At 42.8% G+C, this 16,510-nt stretch overlaps 1 protein-coding gene across 1 annotated transcript; it reads right to left on the bottom strand.

Moving 5' to 3' along the window:
* Nucleotides 1-196: 196 nt before the first annotated feature.
* On the bottom strand, nt 197-16,156 carry ltn1 (listerin E3 ubiquitin protein ligase 1). Its single transcript, XM_034139954.1, has 32 exons — nt 16,058-16,156; nt 15,620-15,826; nt 14,862-14,960; nt 14,325-14,555; nt 14,188-14,240; nt 13,883-14,063; nt 11,631-11,804; nt 11,295-11,485; nt 10,254-10,401; nt 9,902-10,159; nt 9,459-9,767; nt 8,998-9,213; nt 8,837-8,878; nt 8,549-8,738; nt 8,210-8,449; nt 7,975-8,128; nt 7,679-7,829; nt 7,293-7,503; nt 7,047-7,191; nt 6,777-6,890; nt 6,540-6,667; nt 6,303-6,438; nt 6,078-6,222; nt 5,743-5,956; nt 4,735-4,972; nt 4,445-4,522; nt 4,118-4,304; nt 3,829-3,994; nt 3,516-3,736; nt 2,056-2,250; nt 1,673-1,840; nt 197-860 (listed from the first exon to the last, which is right to left on the bottom strand). Exons 1-32 carry the CDS (start codon nt 16,097-16,099, stop codon nt 798-800), a joined length of 5,295 nt encoding a protein of 1,764 aa, XP_033995845.1. The 5' UTR covers nt 16,100-16,156; the 3' UTR covers nt 197-797.
* Between the last annotated feature and the right edge of the window lie 354 nt (nt 16,157-16,510).

The following is a 16,510-nucleotide window of genomic DNA, read 5'->3' as shown; positions in this document are numbered from 1 at the left end:
TGGCTCACTGTCGTCTATAACATTCAAAACAGCACTTGGAAATATGTGTGTGAGGCTTGCATTGATGTTCAAGTACACATTTAAATGACAAATTATATATTTTTAAATACGAGTTTGTTTTTAACATGTATGTATGGTTGGATTATTTGACCCCTTGATATAAGTGTTGAATAAAAGACAAATTGCATTCATCAAATAGTATCCATAGATGTTTTTATTTCCTTTCCAGCATCATGTACACAGGCACAGGGGAAGACATTGAATGTGTTGATATATGTGAGCATGGACATTTTAAATAAGAAACCTCCCTGTCTTGATTATCGTAGGTGATGTCACAATGTCATAATGTTATATAAGGCATGTCACTAATCAGACATAATTTCTTTAAACTCCTAAATATTAGGAAAAAAAAACATGTGAAACCTGTCCTGGGCATTGCAATATTTACACCATGTTTTTTTTCTAGTTTTAAAATGACTTATTAGGACATGTGTTTCTCTACGACTGCAGCACCTGGCCAGCTTTGGTTTGTTTCCAACTCAGTGATTTAGCCTCTCCTACAAACACTGTTCGGAACGATGAGAAATGAAATCGGCAAAAAGATAAAACCTCATTATTAACAGAAAAACATCTGAGCGAGCTACTGATGCTTCACGTACACAGCACAGCGAAGCAGTGGAATAAACAAACAGTTGACAGCTTAACAACTGCAGCTACTGAATATGGACACAAAATTCATAGAAATATCATAATCACTAGATTGAACTGCTGTTTAATTTAAACCTTTAGAGCTGCGGTTAGAAGAAGGTTTCTCTGCACAGAGGACAGGTGGACTTGTTGCTGGAGGTGAACCATTTGTACTGTAGAAAGAAGAGAACATATATAATCAGTGTAAATACAACAATGTCAGAAAGTACAGCATGTTCACTTTTACCTATATTTTGTTCTGAATAAAATTGTCAATGGTATTTGTTAGATGGATGATGACTAGTAGTGGATTGTGGATTTATAAATAATCAGGGTATATGCAGGAATCCTGAAGTCAAATGTAATTCCTTTTAAGACCTTTTTTAAGACCCTTTCCATACATGTTAAGACCTCATCGCCACTTTGAGTTTTAACCGGTTACATTGGCGACACACTTTACCTCACATTGACTATATACAGTATTGATTGTCCTTCCTCCTTATCTTCCAACCATTTGGACGCAAACTTGCATTTCCCCATAACGATGTTGTTTAACAACCGGCGTAAACGGACCTTCGCGCGCTATCAAGCAGTGAGCGTGCGACGTCCTGTTCAGATGACGTCAAATCCAACGGGATGCCATAAATAAACTACACAGAATCACACTACACTCCTACGCAATGATTACATTCAGGCACACTGTAGAATACAACCTCTTTGGACAATTTATATACTTATTGAAAACAAGCTACAAAATGTAATACCTTGGAAAATGCCGTTTAATAGCCTTCATTTTCGCTAAATTGATTTATCAACTTTTAATACTTTTTAAGACCCCGCGGACACCCTGTTAATGCCTTCATTTAATTACCATTAAAAGGAAAAGTTCCCATGAAACATAATTGTGCCTGATTGCTTATATTCTGATAACATTTATATCTTTAACTAATATTTTCTAACAATGAAATATTAACATATATCTCACCAAACACGCCGAGTGGAACTTCTTCTTGCAGGTGCGGCAGCCCTTCTTGGGCAGGGAGTAGTTGGAGCCGTGGATCACAGAGAAGCAGATCATACAATCCTCTATTCCCTCGAAGCGCTTATCCACGTTGTTCTTCCACAGAGCCAGGCCCTCCATTATGCTGCCATTCTGAACACAAATTTACATTTTCTGAATTGTTTCATCCTCCTATTCTTTTTTGATACCAAGAAAAATATCTTCCTCAAACCCCCCTTGGCGTGTATTTCTTAAAAAACGTCACTGGTAGAGATATGATCTAGCTACAGGTCCTCAGGTTGAATAACAGACACTATTTAATACAGAAATGCCTTTCATTTATATTCATAGTGTGTTTGTGTTGCTACCTGGTGTGTGAGGTAGGTGCTCAGCTGCAGCATCCAGTTCCTCCACTGCTGCACGGCGACTCCCACACGCCTCCCACTCTCCACAGTGATAGAGCCCAGAGGGTAGTTCTGTGGAAGCTGAATCACCAACTCAATGAAGATGTCATCCACAGAATAGGTAGCAATCACCTCCCGCGCTGCAGAGCGGGCCTTCACCTGGGGCGATAAGGAAAAACAATATGTAAGCGGTTGCCTTCGCCATGGGGGGGGTCTTACAGTAAGTAACCTTGAACTACTGAAAGTTGTAGATGTAGGGGTGTCCAAAGTTTTTTCACCGAGGGCCACATATAGAAAAATGTTCGAAGGGCCGGGCCGCTCACTAGAGGTGAGGTATACTGCCTCATAAGTTGAATTATAAGTTAGCAAAATCATTTAAAAAGTAGGTAAATGATGCTTGATACTTGAATCTACTTTAAGACAAATAAACATCCCAGCTCTCCAGAGGGTTTCATTTCATTTGTTAACAGCTCATCCCTTACGGGCCGTCTCCACGGCAGCGTTAAAAAATCTTGAAACGCTTCTGCCCATTCACTTTGAATGGGGTGACGTCACTTTTTTTCGCTTTCGCCGAAATGCATTGTGGGCAGGCGAGCGGAGATTCTCAGGATTTTCAAGATCCAAAGTTGAACAATGTTCAACTTTTGAAGCTGAGGAGGAAGCGTCAGCCAATCAAATCCCGTGTACGCAAATCTGACAGTTCAAGCTCTAGCCAATCAAACGGCGTGTATGCTGGGAGAGACAGACCGCAGGTCATTTCCTCATATTCCAAAACATGGAGGAGAAATTAGCGGTAGCGAATCAATCACCCGGTGCTTTATGACCAGACCTACCGGGATATAAACCGGAGGAGCCAGGCATGGAGGGAGGTGGCAGAGACAGTGGTATGTTTTCGCCTGTTTTGGGGAGTTTATATCCAGTTTACTTCGGGCTTTTTGGCTTCATATGTCGCGGGCGGGAGATTCATGTGATTGGTTGATCGCAAAAAAATCCCCAAGCCTCAGATACGCCCACCTCCAAGATTTTTTTAACGCTGCCGTGGAGACGGCCCGTTACAGGAGCCCCAGGTTGATTATCATGAGAGGAAATAGGAAGGGTATATTTCAAGTTTGTTATGTATATAAGTTATTGGGCCTTTTTCTTATCGCCTTAGATTTGTTAGAACATATTTTAAAATGTAATTGACTGACTGTATTGTAAATTGGGCTTATTAACACATGAATGTGTAATATATGTTTACAGATATATTTAATAAGTACAATACAAGAAAAGCTCAAGTTTCATTTGTGGGCCATATTTCATTACACTTTTAGAATTAGCTGAGGGCCGATTCAAAATGTCCCGCGGGCCGCATTTGGCCCCCGGACCGTAGTTTGGACACCCCTGATGTAGATACACACAGAGCATTGTATGTTCTAACTTACAGTCATGCTCTCGAACATCTGAGTGCTGGAGTGGACAGACGAGATCTCCTGGGCCGAGAGGACAGGGCTGACGTATTTAATAGTGAACTTCTCCGCAGTGGTGCTCACTCTCTTCTCCTGGCCGTTCCACCACAGCCGCACCATGGCCGGCAGGTCCTGCACCGTGCTGTAGTACACGCTGCAGGCCAGGTGAGGGAGCTCCCACTCGACACCGTCACTGTCTGCAGGAGAGAGACCCAGGAGGGGAAATCTAAGCTTGTTCCCATGTCACAGGCTTTTACAGAAGTCATGGAGGTGTGTGTGTTTTACTCACTGTCCACAGCTAGAGACTGGCTCTCTGTGAAGAAGGTTTTGGTCTCCTTTGACTCCGCCCCCTGGCCGGGGTAGATGGGGTTCTCAGGCATCATTTTAAATAGGTGAAGGAGCAGCTTGTTGAGGGAGCAGCTTCTCTTAAGATACTGGGCATAGTGGGCTCGCAGCTAGAAAGGATTAAGAAGAGCAGTCAATACTTAGACAATTCTTCAAAGTGCATTTTCTCCTGCGTTTGCCAATATGGTCTCAAACTACAATCGAAACTACTTTAAAAAAAGATAATGACTCACATGGGATGGTGAAGATTTGAAAAAAGTGAGGAGCAGCTTCCAAGCCAGGAGGTATCCCAGGATGCAGGAGTACTCCACACCGAGAGGCTGCACAACTGCAAACTCTCCCACTTGAACCCCGGCCAAGATGCTATCGCACAGTTCCTCACAGGTCGACAGGACGGCCATTAGAGATGCTGGGGGGGAACTAAACACACAAAGGAAACACAACGGTAAGAAGAATTTTTGAAAAGTCCCAAAAAGATATATTTTTTTAACACTTCAAGAACCTATGTGACGTGACATGTGTGAGACTTAAGAGAATACATATGTATTCCATTCACTTACAGACATGGCTCATCTCTATCATCATCAGACTTGTTGTTGTCTCCTTCACCATCACACTCGGGCAGATGAGGCATCACCCTGTATTGACAAAAAGTAAGTGTGTTAAGTTTTCAATTAAATCTTGTGGAAAGACAAGGTGATTATTCCCCGATCTCCTGCAGAGCCCTACATATCTCAGGGTAGGTGTAACACTCTAATAACACAGAACTAAAGAACATTTTAGCAGATTTTCTTTCTAGGAACAGTCACTTGTGTTTGCACACTGACACACACTCTCAAACAAACCTTACTTTTCTAACAAGTGGTAGACAGTGATCTGCAGAGGCCTGGCCTTAAAGAGCAGCAGAGGACATAAAGTGTTGAGCAGCGTCTGAAGCTGCTCTGGCAGGTTTGTCTTCTGGTCTGCTATGAACCGTGGAGGCAGGGAGTTGTTTTTGAGCTGATGGAGAGGCACATGTGTCAGAGCCACGCCGACCGACTGCAGCACCGACAATGGGAACACAGGGTCATCTGGTTCAGGGAAGGCTTCTGGATAAAGATAACAAACAGACAGGAGGACTTAGATACAAGATATATTGCTTACGTAATTGTATTCGTTTTTATTGCTGGACTTTCAGAGTCTCAATAGGCTCTTTCACACCAAGTACTTTGCCGTACTTCGTTCATCAGAACTTAGTTCATCAGAATCGCGTTCACACTGGAATAAGTCCCTGAGGGAGGATTAGGCAAATGAGCCGCTGACGTCACTTCTTCTTCTGCTTTGGGTTTACTGGCAGGCCGCAAACAACTTCACGGCGTATACTGCCACCCGGAGTCCCCGGCCGGAAGTCCCTGGAGTTGGGGACTGGCTTCAGTAGAAGCTGCTGAGACTCCCAGCAGCTTCTACTGAAGCCTTCCGAGTAAATCGCCAGAACGCCGACACCTCCTCATCACTCCACCGCTCCCATGTTTTCTTTTGTGTTGCCATAAGTTAGTCTCTCTCCGTTGGTGCGCTGGGCTAATGCTAATGCTAATAATGCGAATGCGAGGAAAATAAAATGGCGGCTTCACAAAACTTTTTGGGAGTTTTACGGGGCGTGGTTTGCAATCCGCCCAGCCAATCAGAAATGGGAACCTTTTTCTCCCAGGAAAGTACCTGCTCTCTAGCAGGGACTGAAAAGGTTCTCATGAACTAAGTTCTAGTTCCGGATTTTTTTAGTGTGAACGCACATTTTCGGAACTATACTGGGAAAAGTACTCCGGTGTGAAAGCGCCTCTCGTTTCCCAGAGATTGTTTGATAACCTGCTCAATTAATAACCTGTGATGTTGATGGGCAGAGGAAGTAGCAGGTTGTAGATTCCTTCTACGAAGAAGTCTCTCCATTCAGCGGCCAGTGTGGACGGCAGCTTCTCCGCTACTTCGGGCGATGATGATGAGAAGAACCCATTCAGCTTCACTATCAATGCAGCTGACTCACACACAAACAGCTGCACCCACGGGTTCCAGAGGCTGCTCACATTCTCGCTGGCAGTCTGACGTTGGAAACGAACACACAGAGTCAAAGATAGTGAGGGACAGAAGATCCACCCTTTGTAGCTGACAATAAACTAAAAGTCACAAAACGACACAATGTGTGCAAGATCTCCGTCTCACCTCTAACCAGGCTAACATAGAGCAGAGCAGGAAGTCCCACTGGTTGCCCCCGAGAACCGTCGGACAATGAGTCACCATCCAGGTAGAGAAACGCATTATCTCCACAGCGAGGTTCAGCTGTTCTGCAGTTGCTTTGGACAGGTCACTGAAAGACGTGACAAATGTAAATATAAAGAGAAAAATGTAGTTTGAAGAGATATAAAGAGTGACAGTTTGTGTGATTACCTGCTGAAGAGGAACCAGTCCTCCTTGCCGGTCCTCCACTCCATCACAGAGGCCAGGACAGCCTGCACCACCTCTCCCTCCACTTGTGTGTTGGCTTTAAGGCAGCATAGCAGCACCGCCAGACACCCATACACATCTGAGACACACAGCCCAAAATGATTATTTGCCTGGTTCACGTCCAAAATGTCCATGTAGACAGTTGTGTGTGTATGTTTTGGTGTTTGTATGTATTCTCACCGTCATTGTCTTGCCAGTTGATTATTCCAGCAGTTGCCAGAGCAACGAGAGTCTCTCTGTCTTCGTTGATCATGGCGGGGCAGAGTACCTGGAGCGTACTCAGTTTGCTTTGACACACTGGGAACAAACTGACCAAACGCAGACAATTTTCAAGAAACTGCAGTGTTGTTGAGAGGTCGTATGACCAAATAAAAATGTTAAAGCATTTATAATGACATTAATGAATAAAGGATTAACCTGTCTGCGGTGCCGTAAAGCTTCCTCACAGACGCATTGCCAGTGGCTGCCAAGTTGTTGGTGTGGATGTAGTTTTCTAGAGTCAGAGACCAAAGACCTCCATCCTCCAATGACCTACAGGGTAACAAGACAAAACACGTATTCAGATAATTGCCATGGAAAATGTGCATTAAGACAGGATTCATTGCTTCTGAAGCTGATAAATACGTTGCATTTCTTTCTTTTTTGAATGGAATAAAAAGCCTCGGGTTGATTTTCTGTGTATCTCACCTTGAGTAGAGAGTCCCCAGCAGGTCTTTCATAGGAACCTGTTTCTGGAGTCCTTCTAACAGCCCTGAGTCAGTCAGCAGGCTGCTGTAGGCGGGGGTGTACTCTACCTCCTTACACCACTGCAGTCCATACAACAGCTCTGACACTGCACCCAAAAATAAATCAAACAGCATCAGAGTCTGTCAAAGAGAAATGTGAAAAACTAAAATACAGGGCATTTTATTTCTTATGCGTGTGTTTGTGTACCCGTGTGCTTAAGGTTTGGCAAGAGTGAAGTGCATTCTGCGTCCTTTTGGTCACCAGGTGTGACTGCAACACTCTGGGCTACTCTCCCCAGCAGGGCACAGGCACAGAGGTGTGCCGGCGGCCTGGTTGGCACCCTAACCTTCCAGAGGTCCATGGAGGATTTATTGCAAACTCCTCGGTAACGGCTGGACAGTAAAGGTTTTTTGACCCACTGCAGAGGACAGGAAAGAGAGGAAAAATGCAGAGAAAATGTCAAGCATTTTTTTTTTTTTTTTTTTAATGGAGAATCTAATTAAAGAAAAATCCTTCAACAAGTTCTTTATAACAAATGTATGGTAGAACATTAGTTATTTCCTAGAGTAAGGATGATGGATTGGCTGATTTACCTGAGGAGGCAGAGCTTGTCGGATTCTTGTCCATTCTGTCTGGCTGGGCGTCAGTTGTGTGAAGAAGTGGACCAGGAGGGGGGAGTCCTGGTTGCAGACAGAGACGATTGTCTCCACTACGCTCTGTACAGCCAGAATTAGAACCTGCAAACTAAAACATAACACCAAGAAGAGTTAGATAGAACCACAAAATAGGCTTGGACCAATTCAGACCCACAACAAAGTTCCAAACTTCATGGAGGGATTACTGATAGACTCCCTTTGATTTTTTTAAAGTACAGAGGGTGTTTTGTTACCTTTTAATATCCAGAGAGACGGTGAGTAGTTGTTTGGTCACCCAAAGAGCTGCACTGTGCAGGAAGCCCCCTTCCTTGACTTCATATTCAGAGTGTTTGACCAATGACTGGACCCCAGCCACACATACTTTCCGCAGTTGACCTAAAAGTGAGTCTTTGAAAGCAAAAATGAACATAATTGAGCTATTAAGCTTACTTTAAGTATTATAAGAGTATGCACTGGGCATGTACCTACCAGACAGATGAGTGTGTGTTTGGTCTTGGGCAGTCAACTGGAAGACCGTGAGCAGGAGTTCCTCGGCAGAGAGCAGGAGAAGACAGTCTTGTACGGAGGAGAAGAAGGTGGAGGCCACATCACAGATGAAGCAGATGAGTGGCTCCATGTTGCCGGCATCGGACAGACCCTTGGTCTCAGACAGAGTGGCATGAAGCCTTTCCAAGATCTTCTCCATGTACACCTCCCCTATTAGAGGTTCTGCACAAGTAAAAGCAGATAGAAAAATTGCAAATGTAGCCGGTCGATAAGAAAATCCACAAACGATTTACATTAAAAGTCTAGAAAGTGTCATTTTACCATTGTTGTGGTGCTGAGAGAGGACCAGGCTGATCAGTGTCCAGCTGTGGCTGCTGGATGGAGAGGCAGACCTGGGGGAGCTCTCTCCCACCTGGCACAGCTCTTCAGTCAGTGCCAGGAGCTGCTCGCCCAGAACTGAACCTTTCAGCCAATCACGACAGCTCATCAGAGTCTTAGGATCTGTACATGCCTGAAATAGTGGACAGTAGCACAGTTTAGAACAATGTAAATGTGATGTATAGATAGATAGATAATGTGCTTTAATTTATGTTCACAGAAGACACATACCCTCTGTATAATTTGCAGGATGATTCCCCATTTTACATCCATCTAGAAAGCAGAAGGGAGTATGAATGTCAGCAAAGAAACAACAGCAACCTCACAGTTTAATCCACGACACAAGGATTGTCACGCAAGTAATATGTTCCGACTTCTGCGTCTCATGTTACCTTGGTGATGTGGTTGAGGATGCGGGTGGTCTCCTGCTGGCTGCAGCAGGAGAGAGAGCTGAAGACCATCTCCACCAGATGCTCAGTGTCGCTGCGCTCCTCCTGCCCCAGCCACACCACCACCCGCTCCAGCAGGAACTGCATCGCCGGGTTCTTTTTAATCACCTCGTCCTTCGGCTCACAGTCCAGTATTTTGTCATCCAATTCCACCAACGTCTAAGCAACAGAAATTAGAAAAAAAGTCAATTGCATCCGGAATTGAAGCGCTTCTATAATTAATCCTAATACATGTTTTTTGCATGTTCAAGCCCTCTTATTCAAAAGTGCTTTTACTTCCAACTATTTTTCAGTCGATTTTTTTTATACTAAACTCGTCCCTTACAATTAACACAGATTAAGCCTTTACAAGGATTTATTCATGGCTCAAAATTACACACATTGAAATACGTCAAATGACTCACAGTGAAGACCCTGGGAGTGTGGAACGATTGCAGGAGAAGAGAGAGGAAAACAAGATGTCTCTCCGAGTTTTTCTCATTCACATGTACCAGGCACAGTTGTGCCAGCTGGCACACTACATCTTCAAAATGCTGGGTCTGTAGGGACCCAGATGTCTTCTCATTCAGCTCCGACACCGTCTGAACAGGCTTCTCGACAACATCCCCCTCCACTTCACTTTTCTCATTGTCCTCTGGTGTGGAGAAACTGATCTTGACAGATTTCTTCTTCTGGTCGTGCTTTCTTTCTACTCTCTCAGGGTAACGCATTACCTGGAGACAGAAGAGAAATGGAGAATACATGTATTCAGGCATTCTGTGTTCACTTTTACCTCTCCTAAAGACTTATTGATCTGCTATTTATTTTTACGTGTGAACCAGAGATTCCCAAGAAACAACAATCTCACCTGCAGCAGGGTGGCTACCCCTTCCAAAGCTTGTCGATCTGCATCCTCATTGTCGGCATAACGCACAAAGATAAGACCAAGCCCCTCCCAGAAATCAGCCAGAAGCTCTTGAAAGACATCTCGGTTGTCTGTAGCTTCCTCTTCACCCTGTAGGCCTGCCCTTTTCTCCCAGGAAACAAGCATTTCAGTGACCGAAAAGAAAAGAGGCCCATTTTGAAGGGAGGGATTTCCGAGAGCCTTTTCTAGTAGAGGAAGCAGCTATAGAAAAACACAGACAAAAAACAATGTAAGACAGGTAGAAGACATAAGTAGATCGGAAATGATGGGAAAATATATGCAACTATGATCCCACCTGCTGTGAGATAAGTATTGTTCGTATTTTTTTCTGCTCCTCCTCTTCTTCTGCATGTTGCAGTATGCAGTACCTCAAACACTCAACAACAGAGGTCACGATGACTGCACTTTCCGATGGGCTTGTTGCTGCGCGCTCACTAGACAGACTGAGAAACACAGACACTTCAGGTTATAGTAGAATATAGAAACTATAGTTAAAAACAAGTGTATTCAAATGTATACTTTTAAATATATATCTCCTACACAGGGTATATGCAGGAATCCTGAAGTCAAATGTAAGACCTTTTAAGGCCTTTTTTAAGACCCTTTCCATACATTTTAAGACCTCATCGCCACTTTGAGTTTTAACCGGTTACATTGGCGACACACTTTACCTCACATTGACTATATACAGTATTGATTGTCCTTCCTCCTTATCTTCCAACCATTTGGACGCAAACTTGCATTTCCCCATAACGATGTTGTTTAACAACCGGCGTAAACGGACCTTCGCGCGCTATCAAGCAGTGAGCGTGCGATGTCCTGTTCAGATGACGTCAAATCCAACGGGATGCCATAAATAAACTACACAGAATCACACTACACACCTACGCAATGATTACATTCAGGCAGACTGTAGAATACAACCTCTTTGGACCATTTATATACTTATTGAAAACTAGCTACAAAATGTAATACCTTGGAAAATGCCGTTTAATAGCCTTAATTTTCGCTAAATTGATTTATCAACTTTTAATACTTTTTAAGACCCCGCGGACACCCTGCTACAAGATAATCAAATACTGCTCTTTGCGAAAAACTGTGTTCCACTGTTGTGCATTACATCAGGGAAAAGTTGTCTAATGAGTAAATTAAGAATTCAAATAATTTTCTTAGATTATACATTTGCAAAGAATCATTAATTTGATGAACATCATTGTCTAAAATGATTGCACAATATATGTGCATCATTTACAGAAAGATTCCATTGAAATTATATATTTTTTTTAAAGAACATTTATTCATCAACTAGCCAGAGCATAAAATAAAAACGAATTACCCTTGTATTAATGAGGAGAAGAAGGTGGTGAGGAAGTCCAAGGTTGGATCGGTGACCTGTTGGGGCAGTTTGCTGAGGAGTGGCATTAGATTAGGGTGGAGGGATTTAGCCATTCCCTTGCCCCCCTCTTTTAATAGTGCCCAAAGTTTAGGTAAGAAGCCCTTCTTAGCGTTCACGTGTGTCCAGCAATCCTGAAACGGGAGCAGGAAAATTGACAATGTGATAAATTGGCACCACAACAAAATAAAACATCTTCACATTGGTATTACTGTAATAATAGAGGATAGAAAACCCTATAGAAAACCTAACAATATAACAGCAGTAGCAAAAGCTTACGGGGATGGTAGACACCACATGAAGAACAGCCTCCCACACAGGGGGCAGCACTATGGGGTCCGTGTCGTCGATGCTGAGGAGAACAGCGGGGCAGAGTCGAGCGGCTTCAGCCTGCACCAGATCTGGAGTGTACTCACACAGAGCACACACCATCTCAAAAAAGGCCCCTCGCACCTGTGGAGCAACACATAGGAGCGATTATTCTTCAAAACAGATCATCACAGGTGTCATTTGAAAGCACACACAGATGTAATTCAGCATCTCTCGGTTTTATCGTTAACCAAATATAAACTAAAAAGATACATTTAACTTTGAAGGATAGAGCATATCTACATAATCTGTGTTTAATGAGAAAGACGTTTTTATCCAGAACATGTAAACATAGCTACATTCATGTAATAAGAATACCTTAGATTTTATTAAACAAAAGTTACACTCAGATATTTATCCCACTTTAACTCAACTCAAATGGGCACAAGGAATAATAGGGAACTTGGTGGCTTAGGAAAAATAGGGTTATGCACTGGGATGTGGCATATTATCCTGTACACATTTGAGTCTTATGATGAATATATGAAATTGAAAAGTGAAACATTCCTTATACAGGGTTCTTACACCTTTTCCAAAGTCAAATTCAAGCACTTTTCAAGCATTTTCAAGGTGCATTTTCAAGCTTTTCAAGCATCTTACAGCTGTTGTAAATGACATATTTATATACACATACTTATACTCAAATGATTATTTCCCTACCTCACATTAAATCAGATGTTCTTTATGCTATAAACAACCAAATGTGTGTTTCATAATAGCATTCTACATGAGGATGAAAAATTCAAAATGTTAGAAAAGAAAACTAAGTTTAATATTTCAAAATGAGTGACCCATCTGTACGTAGACTGGGCATCCCATATAACCTGGCTGAGCCAATATAAAACAATCAGCCAAATAACTTTTCAATACATTATTGATTACTATTTTTGAGGTACTTTTAGGTTGGCAGTAAACATAAGTCAGAGGTAAATGGTGTACTTTGACTCCACTACATGTATTTAATACCTTTAGTTACTTTACAGATGTGGATGAATGATGTGAAATATAATCAAGTGTTAAATCAGACTTTAGTTCCACCTGGAGTAAATTCACAAGCTACTCTGTAGTATACAAAGTCATTCAAACTAGCTGCAACTTTACCAGCTTTGATAACACTTTCATGATCAATCATTATAAAACATATCATATACAATTATTAGGGATGCTCCGATCGCCAATTTTGGAGCCGATCGCCGGAATCAGTATCGGCCGATACCGATATCCTCTCTTTTCCTCTCTCCCCCTCTCTCTCTCTCCTGACAGCCCGTCAGTATCTCCTGCAGCTCACTGATCCAGTAATGAGTGACCCGACAGTGAAGAATAAATATATTTATAACTAGTTTAGCTTGTTCCAGAAGTAGATAAAATAGCTAAGTGTGTTAGGTCTAACTCTTAATGTGTGTTCTGCTCCGCTCACCGGTCCGTCACAGCGGGTGGAGCTGCAGGATTTCTGCTTCACACACACGTTGCATACCGCTATTTTATTGTCATTTTCAGACACTTAAAATACTGCCAGACTAGTGAAGCCATTTTGGCGAGCTTGTTTTGCCGCGCACAGAGAAAAGTGTCATGTATTTTACATGCAACGATAGCCTAATCTAAAATGCTCTACTACGGCGTACCTTTCGTGTGGTGTGTGGCTCGTCAGCGCAGACTCTCGCATCGTTATTGTTGCACACTTTGCAGGAGGCTACTCTTGGGCTTCGCTTGACCCTCGTCTTAGCCATGGCTTGTATTTGTCTTCTGCTAGCCAACGCTCGTTGAAACGGCAACCTCCTGGCATACTGTCATCTATCACTCTCATCAGAATGTCCAGGTCACACACGTAACAAAAACACTTGCCGGTCACGCGCATAGCGTGGGAAGGCCGGAGCGGAGCTGTTTTATGTAAAAGCGAAGCAATTAAGCGCGCTCCGACTTCTTTATTTTCTTTTAATCTAAAAAGCGAAGTAAAGCATTTACAATTTCAAGCACTTTATCCCAAATTCAAGCACCATTCCCAAAATTCAAGCACTTTTCAAACCTTGAAAACACCTCGTACAATTTCAAGCATTTTCAAGGATTTCCAGCACCCGTACGCACCCTGCTTATAGTAGTTATGTGAAAGGACATTATGTGCATACCAGGTCAACAATTTCATCAGTCTTACTCAATGCCAGTACCTGTGGTGTCTTGTGTTTGCCGTACTTCCAGAACTTCCCAGAGTTGAGAAGATGTGTTAGTCTCTCCTCCAGGGCCGTCCTGTCGCTCGGCAGTAGCAGCGAGAGCAATCTCTTCACCCCCAACAGAGAGCTGGTCAGCATGCGCACATATTTGCCTTCTCTCTCCTCCTCTGTCACACTTCTGGAGAACAAAAGGAACCAGTGCCTCAGTAAATAATAATAATTTGTCCATTTATTATCATTGTGCCAACATAATTGAGACAAATGGAGAACATAACACAAAGAAAATAATGTGCTAAACTTACTGTGGATCGCTCAGCGTGTCTGCCGTTTCCTTTAACAAAACATCTTGAAGTACCTGTAATACAAGAATAACCTTTTTACATTAATTTCAGTTCATTAGATTACGAAACCCCTCGTTCCCCCTACAACCACTACTCACGTTTAGCATCTCATCCTTGCAGAAGCTGAGAGCCTCGGGCTGTTTGCTGGGGGAGAACGCAGCCTGGAAGGCCTGGCACGCCGCAGAGGCTGCAGGTGTGTAAGTGTCACACTGGGACAGGATCCAGTGGCCCATCAAGCTCTTCAGAAAGGGGGCCAAGCTGCGGCGCACTTTCAGCACCAGCTGCTCAAAGGCCTGCTGGGTGGCCTCCCTGATCCGCCGATCATGGTCCTGATAGACATGACGATCAAGACCAAATTATCCTAATGTACACACCCCGAACACTTGTACAAATTAAAGTCTCATTAAAATGAAATCTGTAGTTTGAGTGTGCTTCCATCCAGCCTGAGTTATTCCCAATCATTTGAAATGGGATGCCTTCAATGGCAGGACGGATTTGATTGATCAAAAATGTATAATAGTAGCTTGAGTGCTTAGTTTTGCGTTAAACATGCATCGTTTCCAGAATGTGAAAAATTATTTCACAATGATACAGAAAGGGATATTTTATGAATGTGTGTTGAAGGACCATCTCACCACTGATATCTTGCAGTAAATCCTCGGCCAGTACGGCAGGACGCCTTTCACCTCTTCAGCATCCCGTTCCTGGCACATGGATCCAAAGTCCTGCACAGCCTGAGGTAAGCATAAAGCATTAAAGCACACCTATTATGCAAAATCCACTTTTTCATGTCTTTTATATATAAACATATGTCCCCTCTGTGTAAAGAGATTCTGAAAGTTTCAGGAAAAAAGATTAGCTCACTTTTTGTCCTGATCAATTTATAGAAAATCCTGTCTGAAAATGTCGGATTTTGGCCACTTTATGATGTCATAACGATTTGTCGGCTTGTATATCCATTAGCCAATCACCAACTAAGGTAACACCCGCCCACCTTATCACCAAATATATCTCAGAGGGGCGTGGGGAGTGGCTCCTTATTTTCATCTAAAGCTACAGACACAGAATCAACACTTTTGAAACAGGGCTGAAACAGAGGGGATTATGGGAAGCTACAATGATCTGTTTGGTGTTTGGAGCCAAACACTTCAGAGACATGTTTTGTATATAACTGAGAACTATACTATATTGATGAAAAACAGTATATTAGGGGACCTTTAAGACACACACCTAGACCAACAAGCCCCTGAAGTGATATCCCAAGGAGTGTTTTCAACATGTGTGTACTGTATGTACCCTGTGTTTTAAGTTACATAAAGTGGTATGTTGTAGAATTCTATAAACTGACATGGATGTTATATGAGACCAGAAAGTTAGTAACAGTTAAACTCACTTTCAGTCTGGTAACAACATCCCTCTTTGACAGTTTCCTGAGCACCAGGCGGAAATCTGCATCCACCAGGTTGTCTATCTCCTCCGCCCCGTGGACAGCGGGGACATAACTCAGCTCCGAGTTGACCGTCGTGTCGAAGCCCACAAAGCCCGGGATGACGCCTCCCTCCCGGGTAAGTGCCTCCGCAGCTCGGCCGCTACTGGACGGCTAGTAAGGGCAGGGGGAAATGGGGGTATAGAACATTAATCATCTCATTAAACATTAACTAGAAGAAAACGTGGTGGCCGTAAAACAGCTGGGACACACGTAGCCTAAACTAGCTGTGAACGTGAAGTTTACATTAGCTTGTGCTCGTGTTGACTGCTAGCAATCTCACTTTAACACTGTAACGTTAGCTAAGAACAGACACTACAGTACTATACAGACATTGGTACTTACCCGGACATTTCCTTTGGTTCGTTGTTTATTCTTACCCCCCATTGATACGCATTAATGTTAAAAGTATCCAATGGTACAGAACGGAAAGACACTGGTGGTGTTCATGTGACGGAACTGACGACTTCCGGTCCTGATCTTTCAAAATAAAGTGGCATCCACAGACTTTGTGAATAATATCTGACTGTACTGATAAAACGCAGCTTTCCCCTATGCATTTCCCAGTCATACGGCTATAAGTATACACCAACATTTTCCATATCATGTGATCCAAAAATATGACAACACTAACAAGGATTACAAATAAATAAATAAAGAATATACAATATAATTCATAAACATTTGTTATGAGTTTAATTATAATTCCGTACAACATAAGTACAGTCCTAAATATCATTGATCATGCATTTTTCACTGTACTTTGTAAATCATGGCTTGTGTTATTGCAGTGTCATT

The sequence above is a fragment of the Trematomus bernacchii genome, unplaced genomic scaffold (genome assembly GCF_902827165.1).
Source record: "Trematomus bernacchii unplaced genomic scaffold, fTreBer1.1, whole genome shotgun sequence".
Taxonomy (NCBI): domain Eukaryota; kingdom Metazoa; phylum Chordata; class Actinopteri; order Perciformes; family Nototheniidae; genus Trematomus; species Trematomus bernacchii.
Note: the sequence above shows the minus strand (reverse complement) of the source record. Positions and strands in the feature narration are given on the sequence as shown.